The 20,079-nt window shown below is 41.1% G+C and overlaps 1 protein-coding gene across 1 annotated transcript; it reads left to right on the top strand.

The window, feature by feature from the left end:
• Positions 1 to 5,448: 5,448 nt before the first annotated feature.
• On the top strand, positions 5,449 to 18,284 carry LOC121620416 (SWI/SNF-related matrix-associated actin-dependent regulator of chromatin subfamily E member 1-like). Its single transcript, XM_041956455.1, has 11 exons — positions 5,449 to 5,525; positions 6,115 to 6,172; positions 7,204 to 7,247; positions 8,066 to 8,164; positions 10,636 to 10,728; positions 12,614 to 12,745; positions 13,246 to 13,417; positions 13,691 to 13,863; positions 13,990 to 14,091; positions 14,272 to 14,536; positions 15,798 to 18,284. The coding sequence occupies exons 2-11, from the start codon at positions 6,166 to 6,168 to the stop codon at positions 16,157 to 16,159; spliced, it is 1,449 nt and encodes a 482-aa protein (XP_041812389.1). The 5' UTR covers positions 5,449 to 5,525; positions 6,115 to 6,165; the 3' UTR covers positions 16,160 to 18,284.
• The last annotated feature ends 1,795 nt before the right edge of the window (positions 18,285 to 20,079 follow it).

The following is a 20,079-nucleotide window of genomic DNA, read 5'->3' as shown; positions in this document are numbered from 1 at the left end:
ATAATGTATCTTAAATTTGTACCTTTACACTCACCATTCTGACACATAAAGTAGAGTTTTCTCTGACAGATGGAGTCTATCCATTGGCCTCCATGTAAAAGTGCACAACAAGAATTGATGTCGGCTTCTTGTTCATTATCATTAGTTTGCCAGTTTTTGAATGAATCGGGCCTCCCATCCGTCCACTTCCACGAGTCTCTGTACAGGCCGATCCATGTCTTTTGCTTCTGGGTCATCTTGTTGATCTGGTCATTCTCAGCTTGGTTCCTCACACTGGCCAGGTCAGTGTGGTACGTCCTGCAGTAGCTCTGGGCCTCTTTCCAGGTCTTAAGCTCAGTGATAACGACGAAGCCGAAAGAGGCCACTGTTTGTTCCTTCCCTTTGAATGTGTTTCAGTAAAATTGACAAATGTTAGCCATGAACATGAAGAAATATCTAAACAATACTACTTCTGGTTTTCCTACTTCATTTGCCGGGCTGTCGTCACCAACAAAGCATATTAAGGTGACACTTTAGACATCACTCATTGAAGTTTTAAGAAAGGCCACACTAATCAATATTTACGTTTTATCAATGGATCAGAAGAATGTGTATAATGTGAAAGGGGTCAGTTATAGTGATGAAACTTCGGAGTACCCCTCAGTTTTATGCATGCTTTAGCTGGCTTTGGGTCATTGTTTGGATTGTGAGGCATCTACCTCAGTTGTTTTCCACAAAGAAGTTCTGATGAACCCAGAACAAAACAACGGGCAGACAAAGGTAGCCACTGGCAGGCGAGCACAGTAAAGCATTTAGTGGCTAAAAGTCAAAAATTTCTCTCTGGAGTTGGTGGAGACCAAAGCAGAGCTAAAAAAAATGACTGTGTGGAAAGCTTGTTTGTCATGATAGCAGGATAACCCATTATGGGTTTTAGAGAAAACAGGTCGTCTTCTCTAATAATGTTCATCAGAGCGCCATACCAGCATGTGCACCTTGACAACTGTTGCAAGTGCTGTAGGCTGAAAATGTCAAATCAAAGAGTGCCCATTCCTGACACTTCAATAATACATTTTTAATTGTTCTACTGCCCTAAACAATCCATAGCAGCTGTAAAGAATTGGTTAGCTCTAACTGTGGAAATACTTTTAATAGAAAAAAAACTCAAGAGCCAAAATAGCCACAGTCTCTCTGCCTATGTTTATAAGTCATTGGTTTGCTGTTGGAAATGCAAAGACAGTGTGAGCCAGTGGTGCCTGAACTGATTCTGTGTGGAGGTAAACATCTCGCCGCTAGCAGCAAGTAGCCCTGGGCAGCATGCGACTTATGCTACAGTAGTATTTGCCATTATAATGAGTTTTTCTTACCATTGTAGCAGACAAACTGTTTTTGATGTTCGCAAGGTGCATCATGCCATAAGCCATTACCATGCATTACTGCACAGTTCTCATATCTCTGTCTATTGTTGGGTTCACCAACGTCCCACATCTTGAACTCAGCCTCTCCTTCACCATAATAACCTTCCTGTTCCAGTGACCACCTCCAGCTATTAATGTCATCGTACAGTCCTATCCAGACATGGCCATCATGATATTTCTGTGCAGCAACCATTAGCTTATCCAAGTCCTCCTTGTTGCCAACCGAGGCCAGGTCAGTGTACTCCCCCCTGCAGTGGCTCTGAGCTTCAGCCCAGGTCATTGCCTTTTCAACAAGGATGTAGGTTTGGGGAGAACAGGCAGGTAGGAAGCACAGTCCTGCAATAATAGAAAAAGATATTCCTTTAGTCACCCATTAAACAAAACTGTAATTCATGAAGGCACAAAAATTGAGCTCTGGTTTATTTTACACCCATGGATGTCAGCCATATGGAGAAATTCATTTTTTTATTGCATTTTTAACACATTTAATGTTTGGTTTATCCATTTCTTAATTGGTTTTGATTAATGTGCTCAATAATTTCATTAAGCTCATGAACAACTGTTTAACATCGCAAAGTACTGATCGAGATTTTGGATATTTTCAGCATTCATTCATTCAGCATTCATTTTCTCTTTTTCCCCTGCTGCAGGAAGCTCTGATAAATCCACTGTATGCTACCTGCTCAGCACCAAACAAGACCAAATATTGGCACATTTAGCAGCTGAAGAGCCAGATATTTTTCACTAAGTGTTGGTGGAGACCAAAAGCAGAGGTGAAAGGAGAGTGGATGTTGGACTTCCGCTTGTCAGGTCAAAACAACTCCAAGCAAATGACTACCAGTACTGCTCTGTGTCTGCTGGATGTGTACAGTAAATAAGCACAATTTGCTTACAAGTTTGCCATATCAACTTAAAGGTGGGGATCAGTAATGATTAATTACTGCTTCCTCAATGAATCATTCCTGGTAAACTGAAGTAACCAATCATTGTTCTAACATGTTTGTGTCCTCTCAAGTAAAGTATACAATTAACAGATGGGAAGAATTCCATTAATTCTGAGCTGAGGAAAAATGCAGAGCGTTTAGTGTTAATTCTCGGTGGGTTTCTTATTACGAGTGACTCTTTGCAAGTTTAAGTGGATATGATATCCATTGTTGATGTGACAATACTGATTGCTGCCAGTTTAAAGATGCATTCATCAATATCTTTATCATCAAGTGTATCAAAGAAATACAAACATTAAAAACACTAACCTGATAAGATCACAAAAATATAAGTCTTCCCCTCCATGGCAATGATTGGGCTGCCTCCTGTGAGAGAAATGAAAGAGAGCGAGAAATCATGTGAGAGCATGATGGATTGATTTAAGTTGTTAACTAGAACTACTACCACTGGTCCACACAGCCCAAAGGAGACTCTATATGGGGCTGTTTCTGCCACACAGGAGTCCCATTCTGATCAAGCAAATACTGGCCCGGCTGTCTCTACTGTACTGTATGTTAAAACCATGGTTCTCACAGTAGCAATGACGGACTGAAGTTTAAAAATGGAGAATTATGTTATATTTTATGTTATATTTTTAAGGTGGATTGCAAACATTAAGAGATTAGTCAGAACAACTATCCTGCAAAAGCAAAGCTGCTTCGTTAATGTTGGGTTGCAAAGGTCATCAACTTACAGTGGTAATGATGGAGAGCCAAAACAAAGAGGAAGGTTAGCTACACTGCAAAGGACACATTCATATAAAGCTCACGTAGTCAGTAACATTAAATATAGATTTGTGTAATACATGGTCAAGTTTCAAAGAATTTGAATTTGATGTCTTCTGTTTTACATCAGGAGCTCAATGTTAGTCAGCCGTCAAATACACCCCAATGACTTTGAACTGACAGCCTTAGAATATTTATGACGTGTACACAACATGCAGGCCCTCAACCTCCGCTGAAATTTGAATAACAAGCTATTTTCATTTTATATACAAAACGTCACTTTGTCCACATTAAGCATTTCTATCATATGACCAATATTATCAGTAGCTGAGTCAAATAAAGTTCTGAATACGTGACGTCTTACCTGGGTCTGTGAGAGTGAACACAAAGCGCAGACAAAGCAAAGCGAGGGTGTGATTATACTGACTGCAGCTTTTAAATCAGAGCTGTTTGCTTTCATGGTTCTTCATCATAATCCCCACTTTGCACTTCATGCAAAGACATGAAGGATTGTCTTATTTACATTGTACCACGCAGAATGGCATTAACTCCACTTTCCCTCAATGGGGAATTCAAATAATGAGCCCAATTATTTTATAGATCACTTTCCTATGAAAGCACCATAAAATACTAACATGGTAACAGTAATAGTAGATAACGATGAAGAGTTGGTCGGTTGCTTTTAATCTTTTCTGTAAAGCTGCCAACATTTGTGTGCTGAGAATCAATTTTGAATGAAAGCACAAAGCAGCAATGTTGAGGGTCATGGTCAACTCTAAAACAGCTGATATTAAATAAGTGTGAGCATTACACAGTAATGACCTGAATGAATCTTTGTGGCAGATTGAAATGACTTTTCCTTGTATAAAACTCTAATAATTTTTAGACGGTATTGTCCAAAACTTGTGGTTAATTTGCACCCGTAGGCCCGATACAACTGAAAATGACATATGACAAAAAGCAATAAGTTTTGATGAAAACAAGAGAGATAAGAAACTGGAGGAAATGTATCACAAACACTTTGTCTTAACAATCAGACAAGTATAAAACACTTCAATTAGTTAATCTATAAAACATCTGATCATTCATGGATGCATATCTGCGTACATTTGATCCATATGTTACGTTTGAGAAAATAGAGAAGGAAAACTCATGGAAATGATGATGACAGTCCATGAGTTTAACAGAGTGGGTTATAGGAGGAGGTAGAATCAGCTTTAGATTTTAATTTTAAATCTTTGTATTTATCTATTGAGTCTGATGCAAGGTCCAGTGTCGTGTAACACATAATAATTGTTGTAAACTTATCACATCAGGGAGAGAAAATGTTTAAGGCTTATTGAAAGCATGATAATCAGAAATCAGGATTTTCTTTCCAAAGGAAGACCAGACTCGTGGAAAAGGAAATAGTTTGCAAATTTAAGTTTTGCAAATCTTACAAATTGGTAGAGATCTTTGCATACACAAATTCTTAGAAAAAAACGAGGAAAGCAACAAGAGACTCTGCTTTGCCATCTCCACGTGTCACCTACAGCTGAAGTCTGAAGTTTAAATGCATTTAGTTCCAAGCCATTAAAACTCATTTTTTAAGCACTTTTGTGCATTGAGTTTAAATGTGTTTGGCCAAGGTGCATCTAAATTTCTAACTTCCGCTAAAAGTGATCACCTAAGCATACTCTTTAGTCTACAAAAAATAATGTCCATTTTTATTACCTATCACGGCATAAGCAGGAGCTCTTCATACCCTTAACCTTTTGTCAAACTATCTGTAAAAGAAACTGATTTTGCTTGTCGTCAGCAAGGTGCAATTTCAAGGAGGATATATAATGAAGCTGTATGGAATGAAAATCAGTTAGCACACTTTTAATGACATTTGCTTAAATGTGTATTTCGTGCTGTATGCCTGGCTTTGTCTGAACAACACATGCATTTACCAAAGCTCCCATTGTCAGATCAGATAGATTCTGACTGAGACACTGGTAGCTAGTGTGGGACCGTGTTTTTCCTTGTAAAATCCAATGTTTGCAGTTCTGGGTTTTGAATAGCTGTTTGTGTCAATGGTGAGAAGAGCATTTCTTCCGTGCATATTTCTGCGGGATAATAACTGGTCATTGCCTGTGAATATGACCTTATATGCCCTAAAACTGGTCATTGATTACACAAACTCAACTCTCAACAAATACAATTCTCTTTAAAAATGTTCCTCATTTGGGAACATTGCGTATTTAAGAACCGGGCGTTATTCTATTGAGGCATACTGCTGATTGAAGCAACTGTCCAGCGGCTTAGTATTTGTAGTAACAGAGCTTTTATTTTGAAAAGGTCATTTCCGTCGACCAGAAGATCAAAAATTACGCTTCCGGTCTGAGTGCGAAAGGCGGAACAAGCGGCCCCACAGAGGGAACAAAGGACGACTGGCTGAGTATGTTGACGTTGTTTACAGCTAAATTATCCGAAAGTGTGACATTTTTACGAATTTGTACATACGGTGGAAAAACTGCATAAAATATTTTCATTTTACCCTAAGCTAATGTAGTTGGTAATGTTAGCTCATTACCCTCACGTGCTAGGAGGTAGCGGGAGCTTGTGTTGTCCGTTAACGTTAGCCTAGCCACAGCAGCAAGGTTTATTCAAACAAGCGTTGCATACTTCAGGAGTGCGAAGCCATTTGCAGAAACGTTTTTACGTTTGCTGGCTTTTAGAACTATTTGGCTTCGAAATCCATTGAGGTATATATGTCGGCATCATTATTAAGTGGTCTATTTGCATTAGTAGATTTGGCTAGAAGGCCAGACTGGGTAACGTTAACGTTAGCCAGCTAGCTTCTTAAGCCCGTCAGCCATTGTTGTCATCAGTCTTTGTCGGCGTTAGCCATTTTCAGTCATTTACCGGCGTTTTTTCGATATTTGTCTACCAAACAACTGATTGCAGTAGCAGAGTGATTGCAGATGAGCCAATTTGTGTAGAGGGGTTTTTCATTAACATATTTTTTGTTCTGCTTTCTGATCCAGGTTAATCACTATGGAAATAGCCTGCTCTCCTTAGCCCAGTCTCCAGCCACGATGTCAAGTAAGTAAACATTATTATTGATTGTCAAAACGAAATATCACCCCCTTTTTTAAAATGGTGGTGGTGGTGGTGTTGCTATTATTAGAGCAGGGAGCATATGGGATAGGTTTGTTAGTGACCACCAATGAGTGGTAAACACTTTTCCTTTGCTTTCACTGAAGTCGCCCATAACCAAGACATGTGAGAAAATGAACACAATGCAATGAAAACACTTACAACTCTAGAGGGGTGATGGCATCAGGGCTATCATCAAACATGTATGGGCTGGGGTGAGACCACTCTTGTACAGGATCTAGTCTAGGGAATACACCAATCCACTTCTTTTAAAGGAATCAGGTATACTTAATCTGTGTTTTGTCTTCGATGTTCAAAGACTTGAGTCTGCCTGTTCACCAAAGCAGACTAGTCATACATACACATAGAAGTAGTGAGGCAAAGTTAGCTTTGATTTAGGGCTTGCTATGCTGTGAATATCTGTAAGTCTTTGTAGGGACATTTAATTGGTAAAGTATTCTATCTTTGTTGGGGTACTGGGGGTGATAGCTTAATATCCACTTTACATCTCCGTCCCATCTTGCCATAACAGCGTTTTTCAGACATGATGGTTGTGTTTGGGACAACAACAAGATACTGATATTCTAGGGACGCCCTGAGTCAGTTGGCAGTATTAGGTTTGGAGTTGATAAGATATAATTGTATTTACATTAAACATTAGTATGAGAAAAACATGTTAGATTTCTTATGTATCTGTAGAATTATTTTCAATAAAAGAAACTGTCAACATTATTACTGATGTTTTTATGAATAAAATGATAAAGAATATTTATAGAATGATGTACAATTCAGGGCTCCTTGAATCATTTGTGGCTGGGGTTCATTGTATAACAGTATTATAAAGGAAAAGAACAAATATCTGAACAGATACTTGAACATAGATGTACATAAACCATAGCCTTAACATACATACACCATGTGGAGTATGTTGGTTTAATACTTGACTAATATGTTTGTTTTTTTTCTTTGATGCACAGAACGACCATCATATGCCCCTCCCCCTCCCCCTGCCCCCACAACAGTAAGTGTCCATCTCTCAGTTCCAGTCTTAGAATTTACTATCTCATGACCAGAGGGTCATGTTAGTGCTGTACTCTCTTTATGGTTCCTTTTTATCTTTTTCTTGCTGGCTTCCTCCCTCTTTCTCCATATTTTATATCATTTTCATTTAATTTCTCTCTCTCTCTTTCTATCTCTCTCTCTCTCTTTCTCTCTCTCTCTCTCTCTCTCTCTCTCTGAAGACAGAGGTTGCCTTATTTTGTTCAGCTCTCCATCACCGCTCTCACTCCAGCTTTTTCCTGTCATACCACCACTTATTGAAGGTTTTGCACAGACGGGGTCAATGTTCCTTGTGTGCTTTTACCGAGCATTATTGCTGCTGGGGAACAAGTTTCTTTGAAATCTGATAGAAGAGCTTTTCAACTTCAAATTTGAAAATTTTACATGTGTAATTATACAATCAACATGGTTGGTTTGATGCCTTTCATTTCCTTACATTCAGTAGCAGGGGACAGCATTGTGTAAAGTTGAAATGCAATGGTGTGGTCACATGGCTAAATAAATGCAACTTGTGCTTGATAGGGGATGGTCTGAGATTGTTGCAAGGTCCTGGTTTACATGCAGCATTTACATGTTGTGCACTCATTCTGAATACCAGCCTGCTGGCCAGTTGCCTTTTTTTGCCTTGCATGATGACATCATGAAAAAAAAAACAAGCAAAACAATATACATATATTTTCATGTTTTCCCCCCTTTTCACTTATTTATGTTTATCCCTCTTCCTCCTCTTGTTTGTGAGCCATTTCTCATTCGTGTTTTGTCTCATTTGTCTTCCATCAGCAAATGCCTTCCACCCCAGGGTTTGTGGGCTACAACCCTTACAGCCATCTGGCCTACAACAACCTCCGGCTGGGAGGGAGCTCCGGAGGCTCCAGCAGGGTAATGAATTGATGGAGGGATTTGGAAAAAACCAAAACAGGAAAGGGGATGGGTGCAGGTTAAGAGGGAGGGTAGTAGAAACTGTCTTGGGCTAAATATAGGAGCACAGATATGTGGAAAGAAAAGAGAATAAGAAAAAAATTAGAAAGTGGAGCTAATGCACACACAGGCTGATGATGGTGATAACAGGGTTGCAAAATTCTGGGAATACTGAAGGTGGAAATTTTCCACGGTGATTAAATACTAAAAAAATAAAATAACGAGCATAAAATGGAACTGTACAGGTTATTTGCCCAGCCCGTATTTAGCACATGCAGATAGAAACAAATCTTTTAGCATGTCATAAACAGGCATAGTTGAAAACCCTTCAACAATTTAGTGTAGTGGAACTCTGATTAAATGAACTGACACATTAAACCAGGACGAATGGAAATCGATTAATTAAAACTTCTCAACCATGCTCAGATAGCTAGCCGAAGATGCAAACAGGTTATAAGCTGTGTAGTTTGCTTTAACCTGTTTTCTGCTGGTTAACTGAAATATAACAAAAAATCTAAGATATCTAAAATATGTTCACTTCAGTAATATAGTTTTGATTGAAAGCCTGTAGTCCTTTAGCTCAGACAGTGTTCTAGTGTTAACGCAGTAGTGTTGCTTGCACGTGTGATGGGAGAATGCAGAGGGTTGTAATTATAGTGAATTCCTGTTTTTAATGGGATGCTGAAAAATGATCTGGTCATGTGATGGAAGACTGTGCTACTGAGTGCAGCGCATGGTTACAGTTCAATGAAATGTGACACTTTTAACCAAAACATGCCAAAAAGACCTGGTATCACTTTTTTATGAGTCTCCCCGCCACAAAGGTATACAGGGAGAGGGCAAGTGAAATATTCGGGGCTTGAGAAGATGTTTATGATAAAATATTGATTTGGGTTTTAGATAAGAAAAGGGAGTCATTCTGTTCAATTTTATACAAGCAGATCATTTACAGCTCCCACAGTTTCTTTTTGAAACAGTCACCATCATTTCCCCAGTCATGTAGTGAAGTGTGCCACAGTTGATTTAGATAGTTCTGTTTGATAAGTTTGACCTCTAGTCATTGAGACCATTCGTTAATGTTGCAACTAAACAACACAAACTCAAAAGTCTGTTGTGTATAGTAGCTAACGTACAAAATATTCAACTATAGTTATTGTTTTATCGATGTTTTCAGTGCCACGATAATTGTAACTCATTGAGACTTCTTCTTTTTTGTCAGTTCCAACAAACCTTTTTACTTCATTCAGTTAGCAAACAAAAACAACTGTGGAAACTCCTGAATGACTGGAGGAAACATAATCAATCCTTGTGATTGATGATTTACCAATCTATTGTTCCCCTGAAAAGCTTTGAGAACACAGGGAAGTAACATCAGGCTCTACATTTCCTGTCTTTCAGTTGATGAATGCATGAATTTTATGTTTCTTTTTGTGGTTTCTGCTTGTAAGGCACAAGGGGCAAAATGGCTCCCTTGTGTTAAAGTGTTTCTGCATTTTCTTGTGCAAAGTTAATCTTTCAGAGAATAACTAATGTTCTCTATAAACTGAAGCCAAATTTCCCACCAGATATCATGGTCAAACAACATTTAAGGACAAAAATACACAAGGTTGTCAGGATAAAAGAAATGGCTCATGCTTTTTAGCACATTTTCTTTTTAAGATGACCAAGCCAATCCATTTTAGCACTATGCACAATCTTTTAAGACCAACCCTGCCCTGTGTTGGTAACACAGACAGGTGGTAAGACAGACGTGTCATCACTTTGCTATTTCCCTGTAAAATGCATCAAATTTAGTAAAACCTTTCCTTTTCTGGAGAGTTCATGCATGTCACTACTGGGGAGTCGGGCAATTTCTGTTTTAACTTGCAAAGCTTCCACTGGTGTGTGTGGGGTTACATAGAAAACAACAGGCCTCTTTGTAGACCCACCACCCAGACCTCAGTAGGATCACCTCTACTGTTTTTAAGATGTTTCTAAAAAACCATTTGTTTTGTCATTTGATGGTCAAAAAAGAAACATGTTGCCCCTGATGTTTTTTCTGTATTGACTATTATGTGGGAATGGCAATTTTTCACATTTCTATAAATGGCATTGCACTGAAAGTAATGCTGTGCACAAAGAGCACATGCATAGATAGAACAATTCCACTTTTTTAGTTTCGTGTGCTATCTTAAAAATGGGAATTACCAAGCATTTTACGTCCATAAATGCATTTATCCAGCTGTTAGCAAGCATTTAGGGACAGTTGTAGTGTCATCTTTACATGCACACCTCTTATTTTGCTTGTACACAAGCCTCACCACGATGAGGCCGTTTTGCTATTTCTAAACTTCTGTCAGTTTTGTTTGTTTGTTTCCCTTTTATCTACACCCCTTCTATCTCCTCATTCACTTTTCTCCTCTTCTTGTCCCCTTCTCTCTCTCTTTCCACAGAACTCCTCAGGCATCACCGTCCCAAAGCCCCCCAAACCGCCAGACAAGCCACTGATGCCTTACATGCGGTACAGCCGGAAGGTAAGCAGGAAGGTAAGACACCCATCCACGGTGTCTGCTTTTACTGCTTGTCCTCCCATCCCCTGAAAAGTTGCAGGGGTTTTAGGGTGGGAAACAGCCAAGCCATGACGCCTTCACCACCACCTCAACCACCTAGCGGAGACTCTCCACTCCGTTATCTCATTGACTTACAGTAGCTCCAGTGTTTGTCAATGATAAAGAGAATTTACAGCATCTCTTTTAGTTGCCTTCTGCAAGCATGATCTGCTCCTGCCTTCATTTCCCCCCTTCAGTGCTTGTTGCTTTGCTGCTTCTCTACTCAAACTGAAATTTTAACATTGAATACTTCATAAAGACAACATCTACTCTAAAAATTCTCTTCAACGTAAAACTGATTCTGTCTTTAAAAATATTTTCATTCCATCCCATCCTTTTTGCAACACTTGATGCAGGTGGTCCTTATGTGGTGCCCTGAGAGCTCAACGCACAGCAGCTTATGAAAATGCATGCAAATAGTCAAAACACAAGCACATTAGAAAAACACCTCTACTAATTCGCCAGCACACGCACAGAAAACACACTGCAAAGCACAACCAAACGGAAACGTGCTGCAGATATCACAACAGAGTCTGTTTCCAGAGGACGCTAAAAAGTGATCAGCATGGCTGGGACAGACATGCTGGGCGGGGTGTTAGGGGGACAAGAAGTGTCCCAGCCGTGTTTGGGTATGTTAATCATGTTTTAGTGTCCCCTGGAAACACTTGTGTTTGGTTGTGTTTTTCACTGTGCAGTATCTTTTTCTAAATGCTGTGTCTATGTCTTGTCAAATTGGCGATGTTTTCTCAATTTGCTTGTATATTTGCACATATTCTCAGGTTGCAGTGCTCTGAGCTCTCCAGGCCACCATAATTGTGCTTTAAAGGATAACTTTCGTTTTTTACAACCTGGACCTTATTTCTAGCATTAAATACGACCATTTACTCACCCAGACAACTTTGGTGGCATTTGGAGTCGTTTTGAAGAAATTAGCCCCAGAGGAGCGGCGCGTATAATGCGAGTGCTCGGGGCATCCATGCGCAGCCTCTATATAAGGCATAATCTGCAGCGAAACTCATTCATATTCCAACATTTTGTTATGATATGCTGGTGCTATTCCCCTCTGAGCCCGTGGTGGCATGTTGTCAATATCCAGCGTCTCTAGACAACTACCTCTGACGTGGATGATGTCATTACCGAACGCGGCGCGCTGCGAGCAGCCAGCCACAGCACTGCTAACTCTGCGGCGGTCGGCTACGAATACACAATAACGAACCACAGCTGTGCCAAACTACAGCTAAACTAGCCGACCACCGGCTCAGAGGGGAATAGCACCAGCATATCATAACAAAATATTGGAATATGAACGAGTTTTGCCGCAGATTATGCGTTATATAGAGGCTGCACATGGATGCCCCGAGTACTCGCATTATACGGATATACGCGCCGCTCCTCTGGGGCTAATTTCTTCAAAACGACTCCAAATGCCACCAAAGTTGTCTGGGTGAGTAAATGGTCGAATTTAATGCTAGAAATACGGTCAAGGTTGTAAAAAAACTAAAGTTATCCTTCAAGTTAACAGTTCTGTCCAATAGATTAGTTAGTTAAATAGTTAATTTAGCACTAACATTTTACTTTTCACTTTTCCACCTTTATTTCCTTCACAGTCTTCTAGTAACCTAACTTACCATTAACTGCAGTTGCACTGAAGTGACCATATGTTAATTGTGTGTGTGTGTGTGTGTGTGTGTGTGTGTGTGTGTGTGTGTGTGTGTGTGTGTGTGTGTGTGTGTGTGTGTGTGTGTGTGTGTGTGTGTGTGTGTGTGTGTGTGTGTGTGTGTGTGTGTGTGCGCGCGCGTGTGCACGCGTGTGCACATGCAAGGTATGGGACCAAGTGAAGGCATCCAACCCAGACCTGAAGCTGTGGGAGATTGGAAAGATTATTGGAGGGATGTGGAGGGACCTGACTGATGAAGAGAAACAGGACTACCTGAACGAGTACGAAGCTGAGAAGGTGAGCTACCTGAAGTGTCCGAATTCCTGCTTTGGTTCAGGTCTGCACAGTACTACGTGCAGAATATTTATCTCTGTACACTGAGTATGATGCCGCTACACTCTGCAATGTCATCAACACAGCCACTCTCACTGTGTAGCAGGGTAGCAGTGCACACACTGAGAGACAGTGTGTCAATACAGCTTAAAGGATAGCTCCTGTGGTGGAAGCAGTATTGCCAATCTCCAAACGTTTCTACCATTGCACGGTATATACTGTCATACCACCAAACCTAATCGCAGTGGAGGGTCTGTCAGCATATACTGGAGGATTAATTTGTTAATCTTACATTAGGTTATCTTGAATAACAGTGAACCCTTATTTTGAATTCAAGGCAACGAGAGAAGCAAAATCCCTGTACCTGCTCACAAATCTAACACAAGCAATCATTACAATGAAGGAGCAGACAGGTAGTCATATCATCTTGCTCATCTTGTCATCTGCTTCTCTCTCCCTCTCAGATTGAGTATAACGACTCTTTGAAAGCATACCACAACTCACCAGCCTACCTTGCCTACGTCAACGCGAAGAACCGGGCCGAGGCTGCAATGGAGGAGGAGAGCAGGCAGAGGCAGAGTCGTATGGACAAAGGAGAGCCATACATGAGCATTCAGCCCGCTGAAGACCCTGATGGTGTGTATTACATATGGATTGAGTCTGTCAGTCAAGATGTTTAATGATGGCTTAAAACCACGAATAGAAGTGAAATCAAGTGCATTAAAATGAGAGTGTGCTGCTACAGAGCCCTGAAAGCACTGTTTGTAGCTAGATTTCTTTTCGTTTTTCCACTTTAAACACATAAAATGTTTTGAAGGTAATTTCAGGATGGACATATTAAACATGTAAATGTAAGCAATTAACCTGCTCCCCTCCTCCCTCACGGTGGTCTGTATTTCCTCCATCCAGACTACGACGATGGTTTTTCAGTGAAGCACACAGCAGCAGCTCGCTTCCAGAGGAACCACCGGCTCATCAGTGACATCCTCAGTGAGATTGTGGTGCCTGATGTGCGCTCAGTGGTCACCACGGCCCGCATGCAGGTCCTGAAGAGGCAGGTCCAGTCTCTCATGGTGCACCAGGTAGGTTGAAAGGACATTCTCTCGTGTTGAGTGTTGTCCTGTGCACGTGGTGAACATGTGTCAGTTACTAATGAACCTCAGAGACACACACTCAGTCGTTTCACCTGTGTCTCGCGTGTGTTTCAGAGAAAGCTGGAGGCAGAACTTCTGCAGATTGAAGATCGCCACCAAGACAAGAAAAGACGCTTCCTGGAGACCACTGACTCGTTCAACACTGAACTCAAGCGGGTACAGCAGTATTTTACTTTTTACAGAGAGACAGCTGAGTGAGAAGTTATGATGTTCAATAATCCTTTTGCAATAATGTGTAAGCACACATTCATGTCATGTAATTAAACCTCCGTTTGTTATGGAAAGTGAAGAGTTCCGATGAAGCTGTAGTTTCACAAGTGTTTCCTGTGCCTCCAGCTGTGCAGTCAGAAGGTGGAGGTGGACATGGACAAGTTAGCAGCAGAGATGGCTGCTGCCGAAGAGGCGGCCAAGCGCCGGGCGGAGGAGAGAGAGCGCGAAGCGGCCGAGCAGGCAGAGAAAGCTGCTCAGCAGGCTCAACAGCAGCAACAACAGGAGGCTGCTGGAAACAAAGCCGCAGAGCAGAGCAGCACCAGTGCTAGCAGCACAGCTACCCCCGCCTCAGGGACCAAAGAGGAGGACAAGCCCACACCAATGGAGACAGGTACCTAGTGTTGATAAAATGGTTTTCTGTCTAAAACTCATTTTGTTAAGCACCTTTTTAAATGATCAGAAAAGGGCTGTGCACAAAGAGTTATAGTAACTGGTTCCACTCATGAAGTAAAAAAATCCACTTTGTAGTTGTAATAATGAAGAAAGCAACATAGAAAAAAAATTAAGTCACTTTAGTCAACGAAAAATGTTCAGCTTGTTGCCTTATTTTCTTCATTTCTACATAGCAAAAATAACATGTCTCCTTTTTTAACCAAAAGTTAAACAACGTAAAAACAAATAGGATGTACTGTTACGTTAGATTTCTGGTTGACACCACGTGTCAAAACACTGTGTTGACTGCATTTCTGAAGCTGTTGGTGATGGCAGGGAAGCTTTAATATGGGAGGAAACCTCTGGCAACAAAAACAGAATGAGCTGTCAGCTCAGTCCAAACAGTTACGAGCTACTTGTGACAGTATTCATAATAGCTGCAGTTGTGACACATTCAAAACAGATACTCGCTGCAGATTGATTTCAGTACATAACATTTAGTTTGTTCTTGTTGAAACACTTTCATTACAGAGGACAATGTCTACATTTCGGCAAATATGGTTTTAATGCAGTTTTTTATGGTATCTCTATATAATGACCGGTGATGTTTCTTTTTCTCATTGTGTTTTTCTGTCAAATGCCTGATTGTTCATCTGTTCCATAGAGCTCAATGTCCAAAAACAAACTCCACCAATTAAGCATTACACTCCTGTTGTTGTCTTTCCACACATTGTCCTTTGCTAAAACACTGCCCACATTGTAACTTGACCACAGACAGGAAGTGTTATGCTAGCAGCAGCTAATCTAGCCTTGAGCTGCTAGTCTCAAGCAGAGATGAGGGGTGGGCTGCAGAGGCCTGATAACCTCACTTCTGTCTAACTGCACACCTCCAGATTTCTTCATTTTCAAACCTGTAGGCCTCAGACCTGAGCGACCCTGACTCAAGTGACATCACTTGAGGACATTAATCATGTGTAAAATTGTGAGGCTCTCTTTAAACCAGTCAGTGAGCATGACATGTTCCTTCATTATCATGAAAACACACACACACAGACGGTCGTTAGTTTTGATGAGATGGACGAACACATTGTTGGTTTTGGACTTTTCACAGGATTTGTTAAAAATGTAAAATAATGCCAGAACATTGTTAAGGGGCTTTTCCATCATGCTCCGATATTCATTTGGTCTAAAGCAAATCTGTTCCTCACCCTGCCCCCCAGATGAGGCGGCACCTGCAGAGCCTCCCTCAGACCGCCAGGCTGCTCCACCTCCTCCATCTGACCCCCCCTCTTCTGCCTCTGATAAAGCAACCCCTCCTACTGAGCCCCCCAGGGAGAGCAGCACTCCTAGCAGCAGTGCCCCCAGTGATGACAGCAACAGCAGCAGCATGCCCCCTCCTTCCTCAGACAGCACTCCTGGAGCAGCGGCCCCCGACCCCCCAGCAGCCCAGGAAGCCAACTCCAGTGCAGCTAACCCCAATGTGGCCGCAGCGCCTCCGCCTCCCCCTGCCTCAGAAGAACCAGCCCCTCCACCACCACCACTACTACCCCCCAGCCAGGGCAGCCAACAGTATGATATGTAATGGTCAGCTAGATACTCAGTGGTAGCTGTAGAAGTCCTCCCTGCGCTGCAGCTGTCCTGTAGTCCCGCCCCGGCTGCAGCTGCGGCGCTGTGGTCGTGCAGCAGGACTGGTGTGGCGGCTCTATCACAACAGATTTTGTGGATGAGAAGTGTTGAATGGTTGAAGGTCTAATAGTATGGTCAATAAATAGCTAATATGTGTTTCATACAAGAGTGGTGTAGGGGTTTCATCAGCCAGCCTCATATAGCTGGACCAAACACAGATTAGGTTTCACTGGAATTTGCGTACATTTCCTTTAAATTGACTCGGCATGCCTGGTTTGACGATGAGAGCGAATGAATTGAAATGTCACCAAAGAGTAAAGCAGTTGGCCACTTTGTGCTCCAGTCATTGTACAAACCGCTCCTCTTTTCTGATCATGTCACGTGTTGGATTTCAAGTATAAGACAACCACATAAACACTTAAAACAGGACACCTGGAGGCTGTAAAAGGCCAAATGCTCAGCAATAACTCCCAATGGCTGCTAGGATGTCAAATACAGGTTTTAACTCAGCGTCACATCACTGTCAAGGCTGTCTGTTACAGTTTACTGTCTAAAGTCATCCATGAATCCTCAGACACATTTCCAGTTGGCTGCTCCACATTCACAGCCTTAAAGCTGACCTTTGACCCAGGTTTTATGTCTGCTTGGGTTGGCCAAAAGTCAAAAGTAATTATGCATAGCACCACAACAATGGTTTTCACTATTTTGGCTTGAAAACTGAAAGCATTCGATTATCAAAACAGTGGCAGATTCTTTTTCTGCCCGCCAAGTCATCGTTAAATTGACTAATTGCTTAAGCTATAATTCTACATCACTGTGCTGCCGTGTGAAGGACCAGCTGCAACATTGCTAGTGTTTCAAGCAGTCACGTCTGTGGTTCTCCATAATACTCGTCTCTGACACCAGGAGAGCTTGATTTCAGGAGCTGCTGGTGTGGAGAAGGCATGCTGACGGCTGCTTTTCATCTCCATACATAGTTCAAATGCAGACCTCAGATAACTCCCACTGTATAGACTTTGTACTGTTGGATGTGGCTGAATTGTTTGAGTTACACATACTTGTATATTGCTCAGTTTTGATGTATAAACCTTTAAACCAGCCCTTATATTTTTCTTAATAAGACCACAGCTGCAAACTCAAGGGGTACATTACATAATTGATATTTAGAGTATGACTTGCCTGAAAGCTCAGTGTGTGTTCTGGTGATAAAGGGCAACCTCACATGAAAGGACCTCAACCCACCCACCCCCCATTTAAAACCTCAGAATTTTGTAGTTCATCAGTTTGTGTGTTTTCCAGAACTACTACTGTTATACTGCTTTGTGTTTTTAGAGATCTAGTGGAACTTTTTAGATGCATATAAGCAAAATCAGCCTTCTTATAAAAACCTGTACTCTTGAATCAGATTGACTTGACTGGGGATGACACGTCTTGTTATAGTGCAGATTGTTTCCTCGTCTCTAGTTAACATGGATGAAGGCACATTTTAATTATTAGTGCACCCACATTGTGCATGCTCTACCAAATGCTTACCATAACCCTGCAAGCATTTGAACAATTTCTGAAGTCTCGGTCGCAGACTCGAGGCTGCCGTTAAGTGATATGTGAAACGTAAGAAGTGTAGGACCACACACAGTATGTGTGCAAGAAACAAAAAAATGAAATGACGGGCATGCCTCCAAGGTGCTTTTTAAAATGTGTGGATGATGAAATGACATCGGGTGTAAAAAGTCGGCATGGATGTTTGTTCCCTGTATTCATTACATTTATGTAGAAGAACTGACACCCACGCAGTTAGCATTTAATCTGTAAGAGCTTCTCTCCCAGTTGAGGCTGTTTTTTTTAAAGACTACTTTCCTCCTTTAGACTGCATATTCTTATTGACCCCACAAGCATTTAACTTCAGCAGAGAAATGCACACGCTACCCTCATCCAAACCTAACCTCAGTCACTTGTGCATTTAAAGGACTGTTTTCTTACTTGAATTGGACTGTTTTTAGTAATATGCCTCTGTTTTTTGCATCTTTCTTTTATACTGTCTGAACTTAACTATCCAAATAAAAATGATTCTCAGTCTTTGACCTCTTCCTTGAAATCTTTTCGCTTCATTTTACAACAATCTTAGGTATATTTTAGTCTTCCTAGTTTTCATGCAAAACTTTATATAGCACATGTCATTCAGAGTGGAAGCGCCATGGATGTTTCAGCCACAAAAATGATGTGGGCAGTGTGGAGATTAAACATTAGACATACCCAGAATTATCACAAACAAATAATACATGTTGCCAAAAACATGAAGTGAAAATAAAATAGGGTCAGCAGTTGACTAACAAAATACAATTATTAATTCTCCTGCCTGCCTGAGAGTTACAGACACACTAATGAAGAGATGGTTCTTCTACCGGCTGTGTCCCAAGCAGCAAATAAAATGACAACATAGAACCAGCAATTGGAGCTTTTTCTATGCGGTGTCGGCCACGGTCTCTGGATCTATTCATCTTAACCCAATATGGAAGTTTTCCTGTTAAAACACCTTCTCAAGTTACTATAAAAGTCTATTTTTTTGTTTTTGGGATATAACAAAGTGAAATGTTATAAGAGAAAAGGATTTATCAAAACAGAATTACCTGGTATCTGGTAAGATTGATCAACCATGCCAGAACATGATAAAATCTAGTTAAAAGATGAATAATGATATTATACATGTGTGTCCAAATGTACATAAATTAATGACAGAGAAAATATAATATGCACTAATATTATGTCGTTGATATGATAAATGTGAGCTAAATGGAATAAAAATATATAAGCCACAGAATTACCAAACCACAGTAAAATGCAGCTTCCTCATACTTTTGTTTGAAAAAAAAAAAAAAGAGTCAAGTCATTTATTTCTTTCATCTTCCCCCGACAATAAGGGGATGGGATGAAGTTCAAGGACTAAAGCCTCTGCTCGGAGCCTCCTGGCCACCAGGGGGCTCCCAAACATGAAGCACAGGAAATGCATCACACGTCATTCACTTCATTCATGCACTTCCACTCACATTAGTCACTTAGCCTGGGCAGCTGTTTATTTGCTTCGACTTTTACTTGAACTCATATAAGCTCAAAACTTCTCTTTTTGGCAAAATGGAACGCACAACAGGTTTTGCTTTCCAAAGATGTCTCCAGGACTCACCTGTGAGGGGACCCGGCAAAAAAGAGGTCGCTGGGCCCCGATACTGACCCCGACCCTCTGTGCAGTGTGTGTTGCTACTGAACTGAGCACACAGCAGACTGGCAGCTTCTTTATTCACACAGAGACCCTGAGAGTGGTCCAGGGTCTGTGGGACAGTTTTGCCCAGTTGGCTTTGATAGTGATACTTGTGTGTGCTTGAGGTAGGAGTGTACACAGAACCATAAAAAATATATAGAAGTTAAAATGTTTAAATTGATTGGACCAAAGAAATAAGATTAACCCTTTGGTTTTATCTTGTTTGGGCCCGCAGAAGACATTCTGACATGCGACAGGAAGATTAATACAGTGAATGGTGGCTGAATTCCATTTAGCTGCTGCAGTTCCAGGGTCCTGGTACACCTGAATCGAGCAGAACCATTATTTTCTGCTGTGTGTTAACTGATCTCAAAGTGACTTGTCATGCATTAGTTCAGTGTCATTTAGCATCAGCTCAGTGGCGTCTGAGCTGCCACTTATTCCACCAACCTCCCTGAGAGCCTTTCTTTGCAAAGCGGATTCGTCACTGCATGGATCAAGTGTTTTCATTTCCGACGTTTCATAGCTTTTGTTTCCCTCCTCCTTCATCCACACAAATAAAAACAAGTAAATCATCTGCATCTTCCAGCGTTCAGAGTAACTTCCATGAGAGGCGTGGGAGC

The sequence above is a fragment of the Chelmon rostratus genome, chromosome 17 (genome assembly GCF_017976325.1).
Source record: "Chelmon rostratus isolate fCheRos1 chromosome 17, fCheRos1.pri, whole genome shotgun sequence".
NCBI classification, from domain to species: domain Eukaryota; kingdom Metazoa; phylum Chordata; class Actinopteri; order Chaetodontiformes; family Chaetodontidae; genus Chelmon; species Chelmon rostratus.
The sequence above is the reverse complement of the archived record's forward strand: the minus strand, read 5'-3'. Positions and strand labels throughout refer to the sequence as shown.

Bases quoted from the DNA above. Each gene is read 5' to 3' on its own strand.
- LOC121620416 (XM_041956455.1), top strand. The intron at 8,165-10,635 runs GTAATGAATTGA...CTCTTTCCACAG, and splicing joins GCTCCGGAGGCTCCAGCAGG to AACTCCTCAGGCATCACCGT. The intron at 10,729-12,613 runs GTAAGACACCCA...TGCACATGCAAG, and splicing joins GCCGGAAGGTAAGCAGGAAG to GTATGGGACCAAGTGAAGGC.